This window comes from Adiantum capillus-veneris, chromosome 4, assembly GCF_014529385.1.
Source record: "Adiantum capillus-veneris isolate H3 chromosome 4, ASM1452938v2, whole genome shotgun sequence".
Taxonomy (NCBI): domain Eukaryota; kingdom Viridiplantae; phylum Streptophyta; class Polypodiopsida; order Polypodiales; family Pteridaceae; genus Adiantum; species Adiantum capillus-veneris.
The window spans coordinates 14,998,854-15,018,723 of record NC_140934.1 but is presented as its reverse complement, the minus strand read 5'-3'; the positions used below and the strand labels follow the sequence as shown (position 1 = coordinate 15,018,723).

Genomic DNA, 19,870 nt, shown 5'->3' with positions numbered 1-19,870 from the left:
GTGCATAGAACCATTTGTACATATGTATCAAAATATGTCTCTAAATATCAATATCTAGCTTATATTTTTTCCGCAATCGAGTAAGGGGACTTGCAAGACAAGATGAAATACCTACGAAAAAGTAAACAAGATTGCATGCATGACCAACATATTTTAATTTCTATATATCATATGATACATTCAAAACTTTGTTTTTCCAATGTCCCAATGTATACATAGTTTGTCCAATATGCCAATGTATACATTACTTGAGGATGTTAATTACTAGGGCTTGATTTAGTCCATGGTCAGCTATTTTAGGGGCTCAAAATGATACCATTTATGGTGATACAACAATATTTCTCTAGAAAACATGTTCAAAGTTATAGCTTAGTGAAGGGAAGGAGGATTTGGATAGGATAGAGTCTACTCCTCTCTTATATCATCGATAGTCTTGCATTCAATTGCTAAGTTCACCAATGTGGACAATGTAACAAGCAATGCTCCACTCATCCTTGCAAACAAAGTGAAGACAATTTATTCCAATACCATATATCCATCATTGTTTTTGTTAGCGTCATGAGCAATTGGATCTAGCTCCACAGTGTTTGGAAGCGGCCCTACCAAAGATGCTACCTTCAGAGCACGGTCCACCTCATCTGTATGCCTCTTGTCTCGCTCTTGCATCTCTCTAACTGATGGGCTTGCATTTCCAAAACGGGGCGTAGTTTGGTGGTGAATTCTTTATTGCTTTCGAATATTGTCACCATAGGACCCATCTCGCTTCCCAACAAAGCCAACGCCCCCACAATCTCCTCTACTGGACAACAACATCGTGCTCGTTTGTATATTGCGCGAACAATTTCCAAACAAACCAATGTCCGCGTTCCATACCTCCTACATAACAAAAGAAAGTTAAACCAAGTAGTGAAACACTATTTTTAGATAGAAGATACCAAAGTATACTTTGCAATGGTGTTCCATCTTCCTCTTTTGTCCAATCATCCTCATCTAGCAAATTGAACCAGGTGTCCTCCTTTGGTAACTCAATGGCTTCTGATGTCCCAATGTGCTCTTTCCTCATTGCAGACGCCAATAATGTGCACATTGTCCTACTTTCTTTCTTGCATATTGGTGTCTTACAAACAACCTTGTTTAGATGGTATTCACACCATTTAGCAACAACATTGATATCACAAACCATGCCATAATTATTTGATTGGCAGACCACTACAAATAGACCTTTGTCATCCGCTATGGAAGTGCGAGTCAAGCGAGTTTTCCAAACTGGCATACTTCCATTTTGTTATAATGTGGCACATTAGAATTAGAAAGCCCATATACAAGAGTATTGGATAGCAAAAATAAAATAGAGGTGTTCATTCCCGACTCAATGGCCGACCCATCACGGAACGGTTGAAGGCATTTTTCCACAATGTGTGGCTTCATAGTGCTTCGCAAAGCATTCTTCACGTCATCCTCCATCTTGTTCGAGCTGAAATGCACAATTTGAATGCCAATGTCATTACTATCTGCAAGAGTCTTCAAACAAGAGCATGTCACATCAGAAGATCAAGCAAGATCCTAATCCACACTACAATAACTACCATTCATGAAGGTCACTTACCGGTTGATGAGTACGTAATTAATGGTAGGTCCGAGACATGCAATTTTTTGTTTCTAGACTTGTTGCAAAGTCAATTACTTCCTTCGCATACATTCCAATCCTTTTTTGTGAACACCACAAAGATAGCAATATCATGCTTTATTGTTCTATGAATGGCAACACAACTCATGTTTTCCTTGTTATGAGGTGGTCCTTGTGAGCTCGTAGCTTCTCCGAAATGCTCCCCTACGCAACAATATTGAAATGGATATTAAAAACTAACTTGTGTGAAGAAACATGAAAAAATATCTTTTGTCCAACAACACTCCCTGACATGTTGTAGAAAAATCCTTTCTTTGAGACACTTGCACACTAGACTCTACCGTTGTGGACATTGGGGGGGGTTTGTTGATGCGCACTTTGTGCACCTCCATGTGCTCTTTCTTCCCTATCCTTCACAACTTCATTGTGTACCTTTTCCTTGTTGGGAGGGAAGTACCCCTCACCATACTCCAACAACCATGGAAAATCCTTGTAAATTGTGCTCTTGCAATTACGTGCTATTTGCATTGGGTTGAAAATATGCTCCGCATTCTCAACTTCAAGCATTGTCTATAAACTTTTAACACTTCTACTATTAAAGTAGGGATTCCGTAACCATCTAGCATAACATGGCGTATTGTAAGCAGCAAAACTAACTTGTTCATTCTAAATGTAAATATATAATGTACGAACCTACATAGACATCTTTTCCCTACATCCGCCAATGCCTTGCTTACCTTAGACTACGGCCCTTTCTTCAAAGACCTAGCTCATAAGCAAAGGCCTTACCCCTGTGCTACCTTTTGGCTTCCTCGAGGAACAACTCAAGGTCTAGACAAGGTATCGATTTCAAATGTATACTCCAGCTATAGACATTCTTAGTCTCTTTCATAATAGACGACCACAAAACCTCGATCTACAACCAATCTCAAAAGACAACAGATTCTCCTGTCGAAACATTGTATATTTCAAATATTCTCTTTGCCCAGTTATAAAACAAGAAGGTAGCAAGATAATCAACTTACTAGTCTGGGGGATGTCTAAACTCTTCACATTTGCTGGATCACTAGAATCCATTGCACGAAGAAAGGAGGTTTCTTTAATAGCGGGGAGGTCCACACAAGCCAGCTCGTATAATCGTTCTTCCGTCACCCACTTTGGATGGTTGGTCCACTCTATTGTGCATAGTGTTTTACCCGGACATCCTTATGGATCAATATTAATTTGTACCCCATGCATATTTTCATATACCATTACGAAATTACATACAACTAACCTCCACCAATCATCTCCCAAGGTCGGATCAACAATGGCCAATGCATGTTTTGTCATTTTATTAGATGGCTCGTCTGCTTTAAAGAATGCTTTCTTGTATTGGGCTTGAAACTCAGAGGGAATCACTCTATCCTTCTCTGCCACAATCTTTTTTAGGGCAAGGGTATGCTTTTCCTACACACATGGTGCCCACGATGATTCAGAGAGAAACAAATTGTTCTAATTATTAATTGAACACTTTGATGCTACTCACACGATGAAGAAGTTGTGACATCATAGCTACAACAACATTGTACCATGCTTTCTTTCCAACTCTCCTGTCAATCTCTGTTTGCATCTAGTTGTAGACAATACACTATAGCTTCTCCGTGACAGGTTGCTCTTTCGAAGCAAGGCACATTGCCCGCACCATCCAAATCATGTATGTCTAAGAGGCAGGCACATAACTTGTCTCGTTCAATCTACAAGGGATTAAAAAATAAAGTGTCAAGACAAAAGGCTATCAAGGTTGCTCATGCAACAAGAACCAAAGGATCTCACACTACTTAATACGAATAACAATGCTCAACATATCAGCCTCGTTCGAAGAGTATACTGTTACTAATTCAACTTGAACTCTTGGGTGCAGATTGATGTCTTTCTTGTAAGAAACACCTAAAACCAAAGAAAAGGAAACATAATAAGTGCAGTTTACACATATGCAAGTTTAAACCATTACAATATCACTTACTCTCTTTCAAAACTCCCATCCATGCAACCAGCCTATGATTGCCATCCTAGGTATACAAAAATTTTCCGGATAAGTCACCACAGCAAGTGTCTTTGATTTCGGCCTCGAACTCATCATTAGCTCCTTGCAACAGGGGATCCCATTTTTGCAAGATGTTGTCATCTACATTGATGGAAGGATGGCCCGTTGCATCAAGCGAGCATATAAAGCATCCCTTGGTCTCATAATACCCCTCTCAACAAGAATGTATCAACCAACGGTTTTAGTCGCTTAGGGTCAACCACTCCAGCTTAATAATTTGGCAAAGAGGAACCCAAGGTAATGGAGTATCGTGATCCCCCCCCCTGCATTGTCCAAAATATGTTAAAACCCATACTTTGCGACAATTATTGCTCAATTACACTCAAATGATCTTATGTACCTTCAAATTTTGAATATGTTTCAACAATATATCTTGGCACACTGTAACATCTTTGTTGATTGGAAATTCACCTCCAGTGTTTGCTCCTGCTGACATTACCTCCATTTCCTTGTCATCGATCTCTTCTTTGAAGTATTCAACATCCGGTACAACTCTAGAAGATGCTCCTTCTTGAACTTTCCCTTTTCCTTTTTCACCTTCTGTAGATGTCGTTTTTTATATCGAAACGAGTTGCAATGGCACAATGCTAATTGCCTACTCCTGGAAAGCGAGACAGTAGCATATCTCTCTCCTTTATTCCTCTCTCTCTATCTCCTCTTTACATCCTCTCTCTCTCTCTCACACACACACACAGAGTCAACACCCTATTTTACTCTCTCTATCTCATCCCTCTCTTTCCTTGCATCCGTTACTCTCTCTTTCCACTCTCTTTATTTCTCCCTCCATCCTTCTTCCATCTCCCTCTCTCTCTCTCTCTCTCTCTCTCTCTCTCTCAATACTACACTCAAAGCCTCCACAATATTTAGCAAAGTGATGTTAATCATATGTGAAGTTATTTATATACTACCTTAAAAGCAATCAAGATTTTTTTTTCAAATCTCAATCTCTCCCTATAACCAACTCTCTCTCTCTCTCTCTCTCTCTCTCTCTCTCTCTCTCTCTCTCTCTCTCTCTCTCTCTCTCTCTCTCTCTCTCTCTCTCTCTCGTGGCAAGTACACGATAGTGCCCACCTGGCACGATCATGAGAGAGCGAGCGAGAGCTAGCACCTACTTGCCGAGAGAGAGAGAGAGAGAGAGAAATTATATATATATATATATATAGTTATATATATGTAGATCTCTTCCCCACTCTCTCTCTACCTCTCTCTTTATCTCTCTACACACACACACACACCACACAATATATATATATATATATATATGTAGATCTCTTCCTCTCTCTCTCTCTCTTTCTCTCTCTCTCTCTCTCTCTCGGCAAGTAGGTGCTAGCTCTCGCTCGCTCTCTCATGATCGTGCTAGTGGGCACTATTGTGTACTTGCCACGAGAGAGAGAGAGAGAGAGAGAGAGAGAGAGAGAGAGAGAGAGAGAGAGAGGTAGAAAGAGATGGGGAAGAGAGAGGGGGGGGTGGGGAAGAGAGAGGGAGGTAGAGATAGAGAGAAAAAGAGAGAGATGGAGGGAGATAGAGTGGGGAAGAGAGAGGTATGCAGGGAGATTTAAAGACAGAGAGAGTACTTTGAGAGAGGTAGAGGGAGAATGGGGGCGAGAGAGGGAGATATTGAGAGAGAGGGAGATGGAGGGAGAGAGAGGTAGAGACAGAGGGAGATGGATGAAGATGTATAGATAGAGAGAGAGAGAGATAGATAGATAGATTTTATTATCGTCCTCGGAGGTCAAATATGACCTATGGGACCAAAGTTACATGTGATGTAGTATGTGTATGGCTGATGAGTGACTCTCGATGCTCCAAAATTGTAGTGATGAGAGTTGCAATGGAGAGCCCACACTTTGGCTGGGAGAGGAAAGTGTGTAGGTCTAAGTTATGGCTGAAAATGTGAGAGAAGCAAGTTCGGATGTGATCAAAAGCTGAGCACTCTAGTAGTGTGTGGTACTCAGACTCTCGAACTTGCAGTGAGCATAATGTGCACAATCGATTTGACTCTTCTCCATTGCCCCAATGCCCTATCTCGCATCGAAGGAAATGGGAGCTAAGCCGAATTGCTGCGATAGTGCGTATCGCGGACAAGGGAATAGGCTCAAGCATGTAAGTGTGAGTACGGTTTCCTCTCTCAACGAAGAACATGGTTTTGTAGTTGGGGGCAATATAGGTGGTGTAATGTATGAAGCGTGACCCACCGGATTTCTCCCAAGCCGTAATACATTGGCGTTGTAGAAAAGCTTCATTCACTTGAGAGTTAATTGAAGCATCATGTAGCAAGTATAATGGATCCCATCTCCCAAACCACTTCTTTATGTCTTGCATCCATCCCGTACTCAAGATCTTGCTTTTATTCGTCTTTTGAACTTTTTTGCTTGCTTCCCATGCAATTGTAGGAAGTCGATGTGTGGGGTTTTGACGCATCTTTATCATGTACTCCACAACCCTTTCCATGCCCATAACCTCAATTGAAAGAGATCCCGACTCAAGAAGTAATAGCATATATGGTGTTTGTGTCTTAACTTGGAGAAAGTTTGTAAGAAAACGCTTTTGGACATTCTCAAACTCTTTCCAAGTAGACTTTGAGATGCTCCCGCCCCACACTTCAACTCCATAAAGAAGAGCCGGTGTCACCAATGCATCAAAAAGATACTTCTTGAGAACCCAACACTTGATGTTTCCCGCATTACACATGTTCTCAAATGCATAATATGCTCTCTTTTCTGCTTCCAAACGATGCATAGTACATTCATGCCACTTGTGATTGGATGGAACCTGAAGGCCAAGGTACTTAAAGCTCTCAACAACTTCAAGTGTCTCGTTGTTGTACACAATGCATGGCTTCTCCTTATGGTTGGTTTTCACAAGCATAACCTTTGTTTTGGATTCATTTACAATCAACCCACTATGCAAGTAAAAGTTCTCAAGGACAACCATAAGCTTTTGTGCATCTTCTAAAGTGTGTGCTAGAAGCACTACATCATCCGCATACAACAAAAGCATGATTACCGCATTGCAAATAGTGACCTCTTCAATGCCTTCTTCTTACATAAAGTCAAGTACCATTCGTTCCAATTGATCGATGCATAAACCAAAGAGAGTTGGTGACAATGGACATCCTTGTTTAACCCCAATAGTGCTTACAAAAATTTCTGAAATTTATCTTCCCATGCGCAATTGACAAATCACCTTCTCATAGATTCGAGAAACCGCAAGCATAAACTCACTTGGCACTTGGAGTTCTTCCATCCTTCTCCACAAATTGTTATGTGGAATCATATCAAAGGCTTTCTTAAAGTCCACAAAACAACAATACAATCGCTTGCCTTTCAACCGACTTTCCTCCATGAGAACACGAAGAGTGACAAGATGATCAATGGTGCTATGGCATCGACAAAAACCCGCTTGTCCCTTTGCACGCTTGTCATTCTCTTCAGCCCAATCACTCAATTTCATTTCCATTATTCTACAAAATTTCTATTTGTTATAAACATGGCTGCGAACAACAATCTGGGTGTGGACATGTCCTCAAGATCAAATGTGGCCCTGGTGGAGTTATCTAATAGCGCCTCTGAGGAAAAAGAAGGTTTTGTTGGTCAATCCTTAAACAAAAACCTTCAAGATTCTTTTTCTTTGTGCCAAGAATCAATGCAAGATGTTTGGATAGAAGAGGAGAAGAAAGACAAAAACATATCTTCTGGTTCAAACCAGGTAGAGAAAACACCGAGTACATTGGAGCATATTGTGCTAAATGCCCACTAGTACCTCAAATTGAGCCGAATGATTTCTAGATGTTTGATTAAAAAGAAGGTTGTTGAATGTAGAGCATGAAGTGGAAGCAAATTTGCTTCTCTCGTAGACATGGAAAAGAAAACAAGGTGATGAGAGAGAGAGAGAGAGAGAGAGAGAGAGAGAGAGAGAGAGAGAGAGAGAGAGAGAGAGAGCTAAGATAAGGCATGACTGGTGTGAAAAACAAAGAGGATTATGATTAGGTTTCATAGGCCTTTATATATAGGCTCATACAAATGATTCCAAACTCAAATGCCCAAGTTGGGTTTATCCCCAACGAACACCCCTTTAAGACGTTCTTGCGGCATCATACAAGATTTTGTGATCATCTAGTCATGTATGATTATCATGTGTGTTGCTAAACTCTACTGATACATCTAGGCATAGTACATGATTCATCATGGCGGTTCTCATATCGGATTCATTGCACATGGTTCAATAGTACGTGTCCTAGGCTCACAAGGTAGATAACAAACATGCATCATTCATTCATTCGGGAAGGTCTTACCTCAACTCATTCTCATGCCGATGTAGTGTCTAATCCCATTACAAAGACATTATCAAAGTAGGTAATTGTGAGCCTTGACCAAGTCTCATTTAGCATACACACCTTGGGGACACCCATCATCAAATGGAGTTAGTTTAACATTTAGTGTAAGCATCCTCCAAAATAGTGATGAGAAGAAAATTTCAATGAAGTAAACAAAAAGCAAAAAGGTTGACGTGCAGTCATCGGCAATGACGCTAGTGTGTGTGTGTGTGTGTGTGTGTGTGTGTGTGTGTGTGTGTGTGTGTGTGTGTGTGTGTGTGTGTGACGCTAGTGTGTGTTTGTGTGTGTGTGTGTGTGTGTGTGTGTGTGTGTGTGTGTGCAGGGGGGGGTGCATGTTAAAGCTTGCTTGTCCGTGATGTTCCTGTCTGCACTCTTCATGAATTCCATCATCAGCCTTGCGTCAGTTTCTATAGTTGGGTTGGCCCACTTGGTGTGTGCGGCCCTAAGTGGCCATTGTCATGCGTGGGCTAGTTGTTCCTTGGGTTTTGCACTAGAAGGCAGTCCTCAACTAACCTCTGTCCACACCGTCGATGCTGCAAACTTGTTGACCATCGATGCCACCTTGTTTGGTTAGCCCCTAACTCTTTCTCTCTGACATTCCTCCAAGCTTTGTTCCAGGCTCGACTCCCCCAAGCTATGATACCACTTGTAGAGCATGAAGCGGAAGCAAATTTTCTTATCTCGCAGACATGGAAAAGATAACAAGTAGATGAGAGAGAGAGAGAGAGAGAGAGAGAGAGAGTGCAAAAGAAAGAGTGTTATGATTAGGTTTTATACGCCTTTATATATAGGCTCACACAAATGATTTCACACTCAAGTGCCCAAGTTGGGCTTATCCCCAACATTGAAGTTCCACCGATGTATAATGGGGATTGCATTTATGAGTTGGACCCTATGCCAGATGGTGTTCCCAAAATGTTAGGGATGGATCAAAAGTATGACGGCCATTGTTGGGTTAAACCGGTTCATTCTAGAATGAAGTATCCGACTGTAATCAGGAGAAATAAATGTGACGGACGTCTGATTTGCAAAAAAGATCCGTGCTCAATCAAAGCGATAAACAGACGGCCAAACGAGACTCCTTGAACATGGAAGTTTATGACATCAATTATGTCCATTGATGTGTTGAGCTCATAAAATAAAACTCTAAGGTGCTTCCACTATGGTCAAAGTCCATTTCTGCTTTGAGAGTGTTCTTGTTCTATCTATTACTTGCTCGTTGAGAACAAATGAACCCGATTGTTTATCCACATCGAACATCATAACCACCACGTTGCAAAGGGAGTTTTGCGATCGGCAATAGAATGGACAAGAGAACTTGTGTCTTGTGCACGACTAGACCTAGGCATTTGCAATTGAATCTTGCAAAGCAGATGGTGATGGTAGTTGTTTGAGAAAATGGGGAACAACTGAATAGCAATGAGCTTCTCTCTATATTAGAGGAGACGCAGACATTGATCCATACACAAAGGTGTTATTTGAACTTCTTAAATCCAAACATGTTCTGTATTCTTTTGGCTAACATCCCTGTATTTGCTATCAATTCCAAGTTTAAATACTTGATGAGAAAAGCAAGTATTGCACGGATTGGAGTTGATGTAGAGTCTCAATTGCTTTGGCTGAAGAACAGTTGTGGGTTATAAGTTTTTCCATGGCATGTTGTTTCAAGACAGTCCATAGACCCTAATAAAAGATGTCTTGTATTCAAAATGTCAATCAATGAATGAGGGTCTGGAGTCAAATTGGTAAATAGAATGTGACAAGATGAGAATGGGGACTTGCGAAGGAGTTCGGTTTGCTTCAATCATGTGCGTAGAGTGGTGGGATGGACAACAATGGAAGCACATGTCTACGATCCTGTGTAAGCCCTATGCAAACATCCTACAACCCCCTCTTCATTCCTTTGTGACGTTGATTAATCATTTATCTATGCAGGATTCAAGAGATGCAAACAATTTTCATCTGTGAAATGAAAGAAGAAGACATGCAGGTACAAATCTTGTTCTAGGAAATAATGAATGCGGTGTTGTTGGACAACGGACACCATCTGGCTGATTTTAGAGCATTCATGGCAGATGAGGCTAGAGAAAATTGGAAATCTATTCGAACTATGTTCAACGGAGGTCCTGAAAATGCTATGGAAAGAAGAGATGCTCATGCTTGTTTCATTGGGAGGAGAGCTTGCACACTCACACCATGTAATATATGCATAAGAATTTTCAAGATGAGCACAAACATATGTGTGAATTATGGTGATGTGCAAGGAGCGAGGAGTGGGCAACCAACTTGTACAGAAATATACGAGCTTGGTGGGCTTATGGAAAACTATCTGACTTTAACTTCTTGCAAATGGGGTGTTGGCTAAGTTGGTGGCATGTGCGGTACCCTCATTGGAGAAAACACTTTGTTGGGGAAAACATTACCTAGCAATATTTGAGGGTTATTTTAGTGTTGGTGTGCTATCTCTAAATACAAATGTGTTGCAAGAAGTGGATGATCTATCATACAGTCCTACTACAAACATTGCTTCAACACACGAGCTGGCTTGCTGTCGAGGGTAGCAAAGAAATGTTGGGCTTGTACGATGCATGCGTGTTTGATCTGTCAAACTCTTTGCTTCAAAGTGTAAAGATGCTTGCTTTTGTAGAGGGTAGATATCATGGGGATGAACCTTTTGCTGAAAAACTTGCTCATTGGGCACAACAAGGCTGAGCACAGTGCCCAACTGCTATTGCAAGAGAGATTGAGGATGAGATTGAAGGTACACCACTCTCTCAACAACCAACAATGGAGGGGGATAATATTATAGTAGCCAAAAAGAGAAAACACGCTAGAAAAGTAAGTTGTGAGGAGGAAATGCTTCACATCAGCCTGAGTATCTCACATAAAACATCCCGTAAAATCGTAGAGGTCTCCAAGCAACTAGCAGAGTGGCCGGTCAGGTAGGCGATGAACACGAGGGTGGGTTGGCGACTGAGGAGGTAGAGCAACTACCAGAGTGGTCGGTCAGGTAGGTGATGAACACGAGGGTGGGTTGGCGGTTGAGGAGGTAGACATTCATAAGACAATGTAGCCAATTCACCGTATGCCAAAGGGAAGTAGGGTTCAACGTCAAGGGAGGTTGGGATCTAGAGTCCGTAAATGCAAAAAGAATGTAAAGAACATGGGGGTAGGTGCTCTTGCACCATCCTTTTGGTGTATTTGGAACTAGGAAAGAGGGCCTGATAGTGCTCATGGAAGTGGTTCAAAGGCACAATTCATGTGGTTCTGTAATGATAGTGTGGATCACACATGATAGATTTGGAACACAATCACTCAATGCCCTACTATATGGCTAGTGGACAAGAGAACAAACATGATTGCTTCAGAGTTGCAGGAATTGGAGACAACAAGCTTCACAGTAAAGAAGATTGTAGTTATGAAAACCAACATTGTGCGTTATTGGCCAAGAGTATTAATTCAAGCCTCCAACAGAATTGAATTGGCAGTAACCATGGAAGCCCAGATTGTGCAGCACAATGTCGTAAAGGTGAACATGCATGAGAAATTCATGGTAGAAACATCTTCTTTAGAGGTTCGAGACGAGAGGGATGAAGTTCATATTGCAAGTAGCCCAATGTGCACATGTGAAGACTTCTCAAAACGAGTGGCACAAAGCAAACTGTATATGGCCTGCAAGCATATTTACTTCATCTTCCTTCACTACTTTGGATTATATTTAAACCACAATATATTTATACATGAGAGCAGGCTAACAAATGAGGATCTCCTTCGTGTGTTCAATTATCATCGTACTGCATAAAACAGGAGTGTAATTGAGTTGTATCACTCAAATCTCTTGGTCTTGTTATGTTATTGTATCGCACAAATTGTAACTGGTTTTTTTTTTCTATTGTATTTTTTAATAAGAAATTCAGTATATGATGGTGTCTTGTGTCTTCTTGTTTTTCTGCTACATCCAAAGCATAATTTTTAAAAATGTACATATTAGTTTGAAGGTTCTATTGGAATTTGAAATAACAAGAAAATCTCCCTCCAAAAATCTCTCTCCAACCAAAGCGTGGGAAGCTTTTTCCCTACAAACACTCCTCCAGTGAAAGGCTAAAAAAAGCTTGCTCCATTCCCATCCCCCTCTAGAATGTAAAGGGTGCATTCAGAAAGTTATTCAAGTTGTACTATTTCTTTTAAAGTACTTTAGTGGTCGTTTCTTTGTACATGTTATAAAGACTTCAATTTTTTGTTTTTCATCTATTTAGAAGCGATTTGATATTTCTTCTCTTTGGAAATGTACATAGACTTGCAAGTTAAATATTTGTCTCAAAAAATTAATGGTGGGAAAAGGCTTAAATCTGCCACCTCCCATCAAAGCACATGGGCACTATAGAAAGTTCAAGCTAATTACACAAAATTTCAAGAATAAGATTGAAGAAATCAATGTTCCCGGGATTAAAAAGGTAATGCAAGTAGATGGTTCCGCCTTAGTGGACTCGACAAAGTACAAGCTAAGCACCATTCCATAAATATCATTTTTGTAACCAAAGTTACCAAACGTATCCCCCCCCCCCCCACATTGCATGTGTAATTATGTGAATGCTTTCACTTTCCATGTCAAATCAATTACATCTTACAAATTACCCCTTCTCGTGTGGGTTACCTAAGAGGGGAGGTAATTGTAAGACAAGACATGATGGGATTGATTTGGTTAAATTTTTTTGTCACGGACACATGCACAAGGAGGGAGGGGTAGTTCTATCTTTACTTACCTCTTTGTGGTTGAGTTATTTGAGGGGAGGGGGGTCACTCAAAAATTTGTTGCACTTAAACCATTGATATACTATTATGTGTATGAGATCTACACTTACATGCCATGCTCGGTATTTGTTGCTATTCAACTCCATCTTTTTTTAGTACATCTGAGTGTATACAATATAATGTGCAATTATTGATTCTTTATATGCATGATTATCAATGCATTTTCTTTGGTTTTCAAAGACAAGAAACTTGGTGATGCTTGGATCATACGACACTTTTATTATGTTCTCTTCCTACATGTGAGTAGAGGCTCCACCATTGGCAACCTTTGATAACAATTGTAGGGGCCCAAAAATATGAGATTCTATAGATGACAGGAGTGAGCAATAAAAGATGTAACATGAATATTCTTTATAGGTATAACTGAGTATCAAAGAAAGCACAAAATTTATAGATGAAGACTCAAATGAGATTCTACAGATGATGAGCGTAAGGAAGAAATTGTGTAATGAGAATATTGTTTAGGTTCAAATGAACATTAAACAAGGCACAAATTTTTATTTTGCATTTAGCACTAATGGATGGTTAAAATATTATGTCCTTGATTTACGTTGCTCACTTCTTTTGGGCCGCTCGCTTTCAATGGCTCGTTAAATAATAGGACTGATAGATATATGTACACGTGCGCACGTGTGTGTGGGTGTGGGTGTGGGTGTGGGTGTGTGTGTGTGTGTGTGTGTGTGTGTGTGTGTGTGTGTGTGTGTGTGTGAGGCTATGGTCACGCGAGGCTTAGTTATCAATTATAGATAACTAAGCCAACTATGCCCACATAGAGCATTGAATGAATAAGTAAGCCTCTTGCATAGTCACGCAAAGCTTAGTTATTCATTCATCCTCCCAACTAAGCCTTGCACTTCACAACTATGCCAAAATCGGCATAGTTACAAAGGGTGGGCATAGTTATTCATTTGATGTTCCTTTTTGCATGTGACCAAGAATGAGGTTTATTATTTGTTCAAATAACTGATAACTAAGCCTCGCGTGACCATAGCCTTATATTGTACAATATATAGTATGTTATTCAAAAAACATTATACAACTTGGTTTAAGAATTGAATTGCACAAAAGAGGCATGACAAAAAGATTTAAAATCTTGAACGTCAATTAAATCATGATTGAATTACACTGATTTCCATTAGATTGCATTGTTTATCTACACGTGCAAATGATGAGGGTAGAGGTCGTACTTGGCACCATCCACAATCACAAGCATTTAGAAAATGATCTGCCTTATGGGGAAAGATTGGTACATATTGTCCCTATTATTAGAATTCTTCATTGAAATCTTTAAATTTAACAGTGCTATTTATGTGTGACATGCGTCTCAACTTGATGAGAAAGATATGGTCTTGTGTGGTTAGTATGGGCATTAGCTATAGTAGCTCATGAAATGGCTGGTATATTGTCGACCTAGTCTATTTTTTCTTGATTATTTTTAAAGAAAATTCTTGCCACCATCTTCAAGGTCTTGTGTTCCCCCTATTATTATGTGTAGAAGTCTCTCGAAGGAATTGAGATCGCGTATATTGTAAGATATGTTAAAGTCATCACACATTTGTTGCTTTTATGATACTTGGCTTAGGGAATGACCATTACCAAGCTCATCTAGTGGTGAAAACTACTATCGAGGACAATTAAACTCATGCAGAGTTAGTAATGCTTATGTGTGCTATAGTTTTTTTATTAAGTGGGTTTAATGAGGTACTTAGACTTACACTTCACTAGATCCAATCTTTTTGTTCATTTTGTGCTGATTTTCAATTATCAAGAGCTTTTTATCAAATCAATGTGCTTTGTGTTGTAGCTACTGTGTATTCAAAGTGGTCTCTGTACGCATGTGGGGCCTTTCCCCATCCCTGAGGAGATGTGCTACTATCATACGAGATTAATAATGTATTTAAATGTAAGTGGGTTAAATAGGTGCTTAGTAGATCTTTTTTGTTTGTTTCATTTCAATTAGATAGGGTTTTATGTGGAAACAAGTTTACTTTGAAGTAATGTGTATTTGACGAGACCATAGCATGCACCAAACCTTGCACATACACCACTACCTACTCTACATGCACATGCATGCTTGGAAATGGAGTGCTTTGATATGCATAGCAATCAGACTAGGATGATTAAACACAATCATGCAAGCACACACACTCCACTTAGATGCTCAAACAAAATGATGCAAACCTCCCTGTTGATTGATCATAGAAGTGTGAAGAAGCTCAAAAACTCCATTCCCACACCCTTGCTTGAGAGCGTAGAGTGATTAAGCATAAAGGGAATACACATCTTTATAAAATGTCTTTTTATATCGAAGGTTTCAGATCCCCAAGAGCTAGTGAACACCTTAATAGCACAATTATAACCACCGAAGATTTTCTAACTGCAATACCCTTAATTTAGAGTCTGATTGACACTAAATGACATTGCCTTGAAGAAATTACATCAAAACAAGAATTTTGACTTGAATTCTATGTTTCCAAGACATCTTTTATCACCCATCAGCAACATCTCTTGTCCACCTTGTGCATTTTAGCATCCATGAAGCATTGTAGCTCAAAATTTGCACATGACATTCCAAGCTCTACACAACAGGAAATAACTCCTTTTGAATGAGTGAAAGCTAGCCATCAGTAAGGGCAATATAAAAAATCTTAAGCCCCAATGTTTCTTATACCAAAAACTCAAGATGCTTGTGGTATAATTGGGATGTATCTCAAAATTCTCTCTTTGCATTTTCTTTTGAATTGTTGTTCCTAGTATGTTGCCAAGAGAATGTCAAAACTAGGCCCCTACAGTTTAACTCTTATAGAAGTCAAAAAATACAATTTTCTTCCTAGAATGAAAATTTCAGGGTTTTTGGAAAACGATTTCTTCAAATTGAAATGACTGCTTCAAGACCCGAAGAAGAAGGGCCTCTTAAAACCTAAGCTCTAGAGTGGTCAGAGTTATCTCCTTTTCCTTCTCTGAAAGAAAGCTACCTAAAGCTAATTGTTTCTCAAGATAAATGACCACTTGAATTCTTCCTCTTCGGTTCCATCCTTTGAGTTTTCCACTTGGCCTGTTAAGACTTATCCCCGGCCCATCAGCGGGGATATTGCAAGATTTTATGAAGGTTAACATAGTTACCAGTGAGTGTGCAAAGTTCAAACCTAAGCAAAGCATCAATTTCAAGAAAAAAAAGTAACTCAAGGCAAGTCTGTATCCCTGCACCAGAAGACAAATACCTTAAGAGAAATTTAGATGCTAGAAAGAGACTACATTTTTTACAAAACATATTTTTATGATGTAAAAGGTCGACTAACACTGCTCTTACAATATCTGCCGGGCAATAAATATAAGTTCAGCGACATCCATCTCATATTGTGCTCTCTTAGCATGCACAACCCTTCTTGCACGTTAGTCCTTTTTCACAATCAAAACCTGCCACTAAAAAATAGTCAGAAATAGACAAAAGCTCCTAGCTCAGTAATTCAAACAAGTGCTGACCACCATGCACTTCATAAATCAAGCATTGTGTCTAAATCAGTCCGGTTGCATTTCTAGGCAACGCTGTGGTCTCAACATTAGTGAAATTCAGACTTTCATATATATATATATATATATATACACACACACACACATATATGTCAGCACAGTCTTCACTTATAGGCTATATATGAGAGGGGTTTTAACAACTCACAAAGACACAATCAAGACACACCACCACCTTAATGAAAAAAAAGATAAGGAAGTAAGAATAATGGGTGAACAGAAGACCGTCTAAATGACTCTTCTCACAAGGCGCACACATGTAGCTGGTGATTGGATGAAATTTTACTCCCCTTTCCGAACACGGTGCCATTAGCTTACTTTTTTGTACCTGAATTCATTCCTGCAACAGTTGCCACCACAATATGCTATCTTTGACGTCATGACCGTATATGGCTATCACAATCACATTGTGCAACTCAAGGAACAAACAATTTCATAGCTCACATTGGACTCGATAGACTTGGCTTGTAAAGAGAAGACCATAATGCAACAAGTTCAGCAGCGTCCTTCAATATTATACCCACTAGTCTAACACCTGCATTCTTTTGCAATTGATTACTCAACACAAACCAGCTGCAATTAAAACCATCATGAAACTGTATTCAGCTCCTGAAGTTTCCAACTAATTATTGCAACTATTGAGGGTCTGAAGGCTAAACAAAGGGCGATGAGATAAAAATAATGTAGAAACAATGCCCCTTGAGCATTATAATAACAGTAGACACTCATTAGAGACCTTCAGCGAAAGCATTTAGTGGACCTATGCAAGGTGTATACCTGTACAACTTCCACATCAATTGCTAAGCATTGAACGTGATCTAGAGTTCAGCTCCACCTTTGGCAATGGCCTACAAAAGAATGGATTATTCTCTGTAGGATTATAATCAAGCGTATGTAAGGTTTGTGTAAAAAGGTACTCCGCAATATGCGAAGGCCTCAAATTGAAGTGGATGAATGCTATCACTCAGCAATGCCACATTCCAAGTAGGCTATGCTGCGTATACTGCTTTGCATAAGTAACAACCAATACCAATTTTGAGACGTCTGAATAGCTCTTCTTGCATTGGCCCCCAGTACAACCAAGAAAACAAGATACTATCTTCAGAAAGGATTTCTCCCACAGGTGCTGCACTACAATCAAATGTTACTGCCTTCAAGCTTTCTTAGCTCATACCGGAGGTAATGATTGTCCAGAACTTGACTTGGAGAATGGAGGCATCGCCCCAGGAAGTGGCAATACGATGCTTTCTTGGAGAGTCATAAAAACTTGGCGCATGGTTGGGCGAGTCTCCATCAAAGGGTGACAACAGAGCAGGGCAACATGCAACACACATTTCCACAGTAAATCCATATGGGGAGAACATGACGTACCTGGCATTGCTGTGCCAATGTCATCACTATCATGGGTGCATGCTGGATCAACAGCATCCATAAGCTTGTTGTTCTGATAAAGCATCCACACCCACTCTATCAGCTGAAACTGCCCGTCTATGGTGTGCCTACCGGACACAACCTCTAGAACAAGAACACCGAAACTAAACACGTCTGCTTTTTCAGTGACCTTTCCAGTGTAAGCAAGTTCTGGTGCAACATAAGGAGGCAATGGAACCCCACTCTTGCATGCGTTGAGGCGTGCAAGTCCACAACCACCTAATCTTGGTTCCAAATCCTCAGTTAACAGCACATTTGCAGCTCTTACATCTCTGTGCAAAACACAATGTTCATGCAGATGCACGAGGGCAGCACACACACCTTCAAGAATCTTCAACCTGGCAGTGCCATTCAGGGGCATATTGGGCCCAAAATCTCTTAGCGTGCTCCTGCTGTTTCTGCCATTAGCCAAGCCTGTGCTGGTGTGCCCATTGAGAGTGTTAGTGTCACCATGGCTGTCAAACAGAACACGGTCGAGGCAAAAGGTCATATGATCATATAGAAGCAAAGCATGACCATCATCATAGCAGAACCCTCGCAAGTGAAGCAAGTTTCTGTGATTGATTTTGCTAATGCCTTCGATCTCAGAGATGAAAACAGGCTCCTTGATGAGGCCCTCGTCTGTGAGCTCCTTAATGACAACAACAGAGCCATCGGGGAGGTTACCTGTGGAGTAGACAGAGCTGGAGTCAAGCCTTTGCTTTTGCCTGTCCAGGTGAAGCTCGGCGTAACAGTAGCGGAAAAGGGACGAGTGTGCTCGGGAATTGGCGCGTACAATGCTGCGGGCTCTAGCTCGCTTGGTTATGCAGAGTACGAGGAAAACCCACAACACTATGAAGCCTGCAACGGCCACAACCGCCAAACCCAGAGCCAGCTTTCTAGCAGGACACGAGCTGCATCGCAGGCTAAATGCATCTTGTCTTGACGGGGGCATTAGCAAACCCACGCACTCCCACACAGAGCTTTATGATGCAAGTAGCCTACACACACCGCCCAGACGTAGAAGTCATTTCAGAACGCTTCCAACACGTGCTCTCTCTCTCTCTCTCTCTCTCTCTCTCTCTCTCGCGTCCAATGCTCCATCATGTCTCTTGTTGGCACGTCCAGACTCCATCCCCAATGACCCCTCAGCACTAAGTGGCCCGGGCATGGGAGGGTGGGATCTACAATCGGGAGATTGTGGGCTGTAGATATGAAATGCGGGTACCTTAGATTACTTTTGTAAAAAGTAATCTAAGGTACCCTAGTTTTGAAAGTAATTTAGGATACCCACATTTGCAGGCGTGGGTTTTAAACCCATGGGAGGCACATACCCTAATCACTACACCAAGCGCGCGTTGTGAAATGGGCCCTAATTTACTTAAAACATGTATGCACAAGAGCGATAGCCAAAAGTAATTACTTTCGGCGCCGCCAATAGGATATACGGCCCACAATCCCTCGACCGTAGATCCCACCCTCCCATGCCGTGCCACTTAGTCCCGAGGTCAGTGACCCCACCCTACCGCACCCTACCCTCGGGACTAAGTGACACGGGCACGGGTAGGTGGGATCTACGGCCGGGGGATTGTGGGTCGTAGATCTGGAATGCAAAAGTAATCTAGGGTACCCGAGTTTTGAAAGTAATCTAAGGTACCCACTTTGCGTGGGTTTTGAACCCGTGCCTCACCCATGAGAGGCGCATACCCTAACCACTATGCCATGTGTGCGTTCTGAAACGTGGGAGCCCTAGTTTACTTAGAACATGTATGCACAAGGGCTACAGCCGAAAGTAATTTAGGGTACCCTAAATTACTTTCGGCGCCGCCACTGAGATCTACGGCCCACAATGCCCCCGCCGTAGATCCCACCCTCCCATGCCCGTGCCACTTAGTTCTGAGGCCACCCCACCCTCCCGCACCCCACCAGGGCGGTGGACTGGATGGGCTCTACCATAGAGGATGGACCTGGGGGCGTGGGGGATCTCAGCCGCCGGTAAAAAACTAATCTCAAGATTATTGCTAGGAAAGTTAATCTCGGGACAACGGTCTTAATCTCAGAAGAACCCACC

The 19,870-nt window shown here is 41.1% G+C and overlaps 1 protein-coding gene across 1 annotated transcript; it reads right to left on the bottom strand.

The window, feature by feature from the left end:
* Nucleotides 1–16,581: 16,581 nt before the first annotated feature.
* On the bottom strand, nucleotides 16,582–18,874 carry LOC147458759 (receptor like protein kinase S.3-like). The gene is made up of 2 exons (XM_086510196.1): nucleotides 17,761–18,874; nucleotides 16,582–16,924 (listed from the first exon to the last, which is right to left on the bottom strand). Exons 1-2 carry the CDS (start codon nucleotides 18,752–18,754, stop codon nucleotides 16,830–16,832), a joined length of 1,089 nt encoding a protein of 362 aa, XP_086366322.1. The 5' UTR covers nucleotides 18,755–18,874; the 3' UTR covers nucleotides 16,582–16,829.
* Between the last annotated feature and the right edge of the window lie 996 nt (nucleotides 18,875–19,870).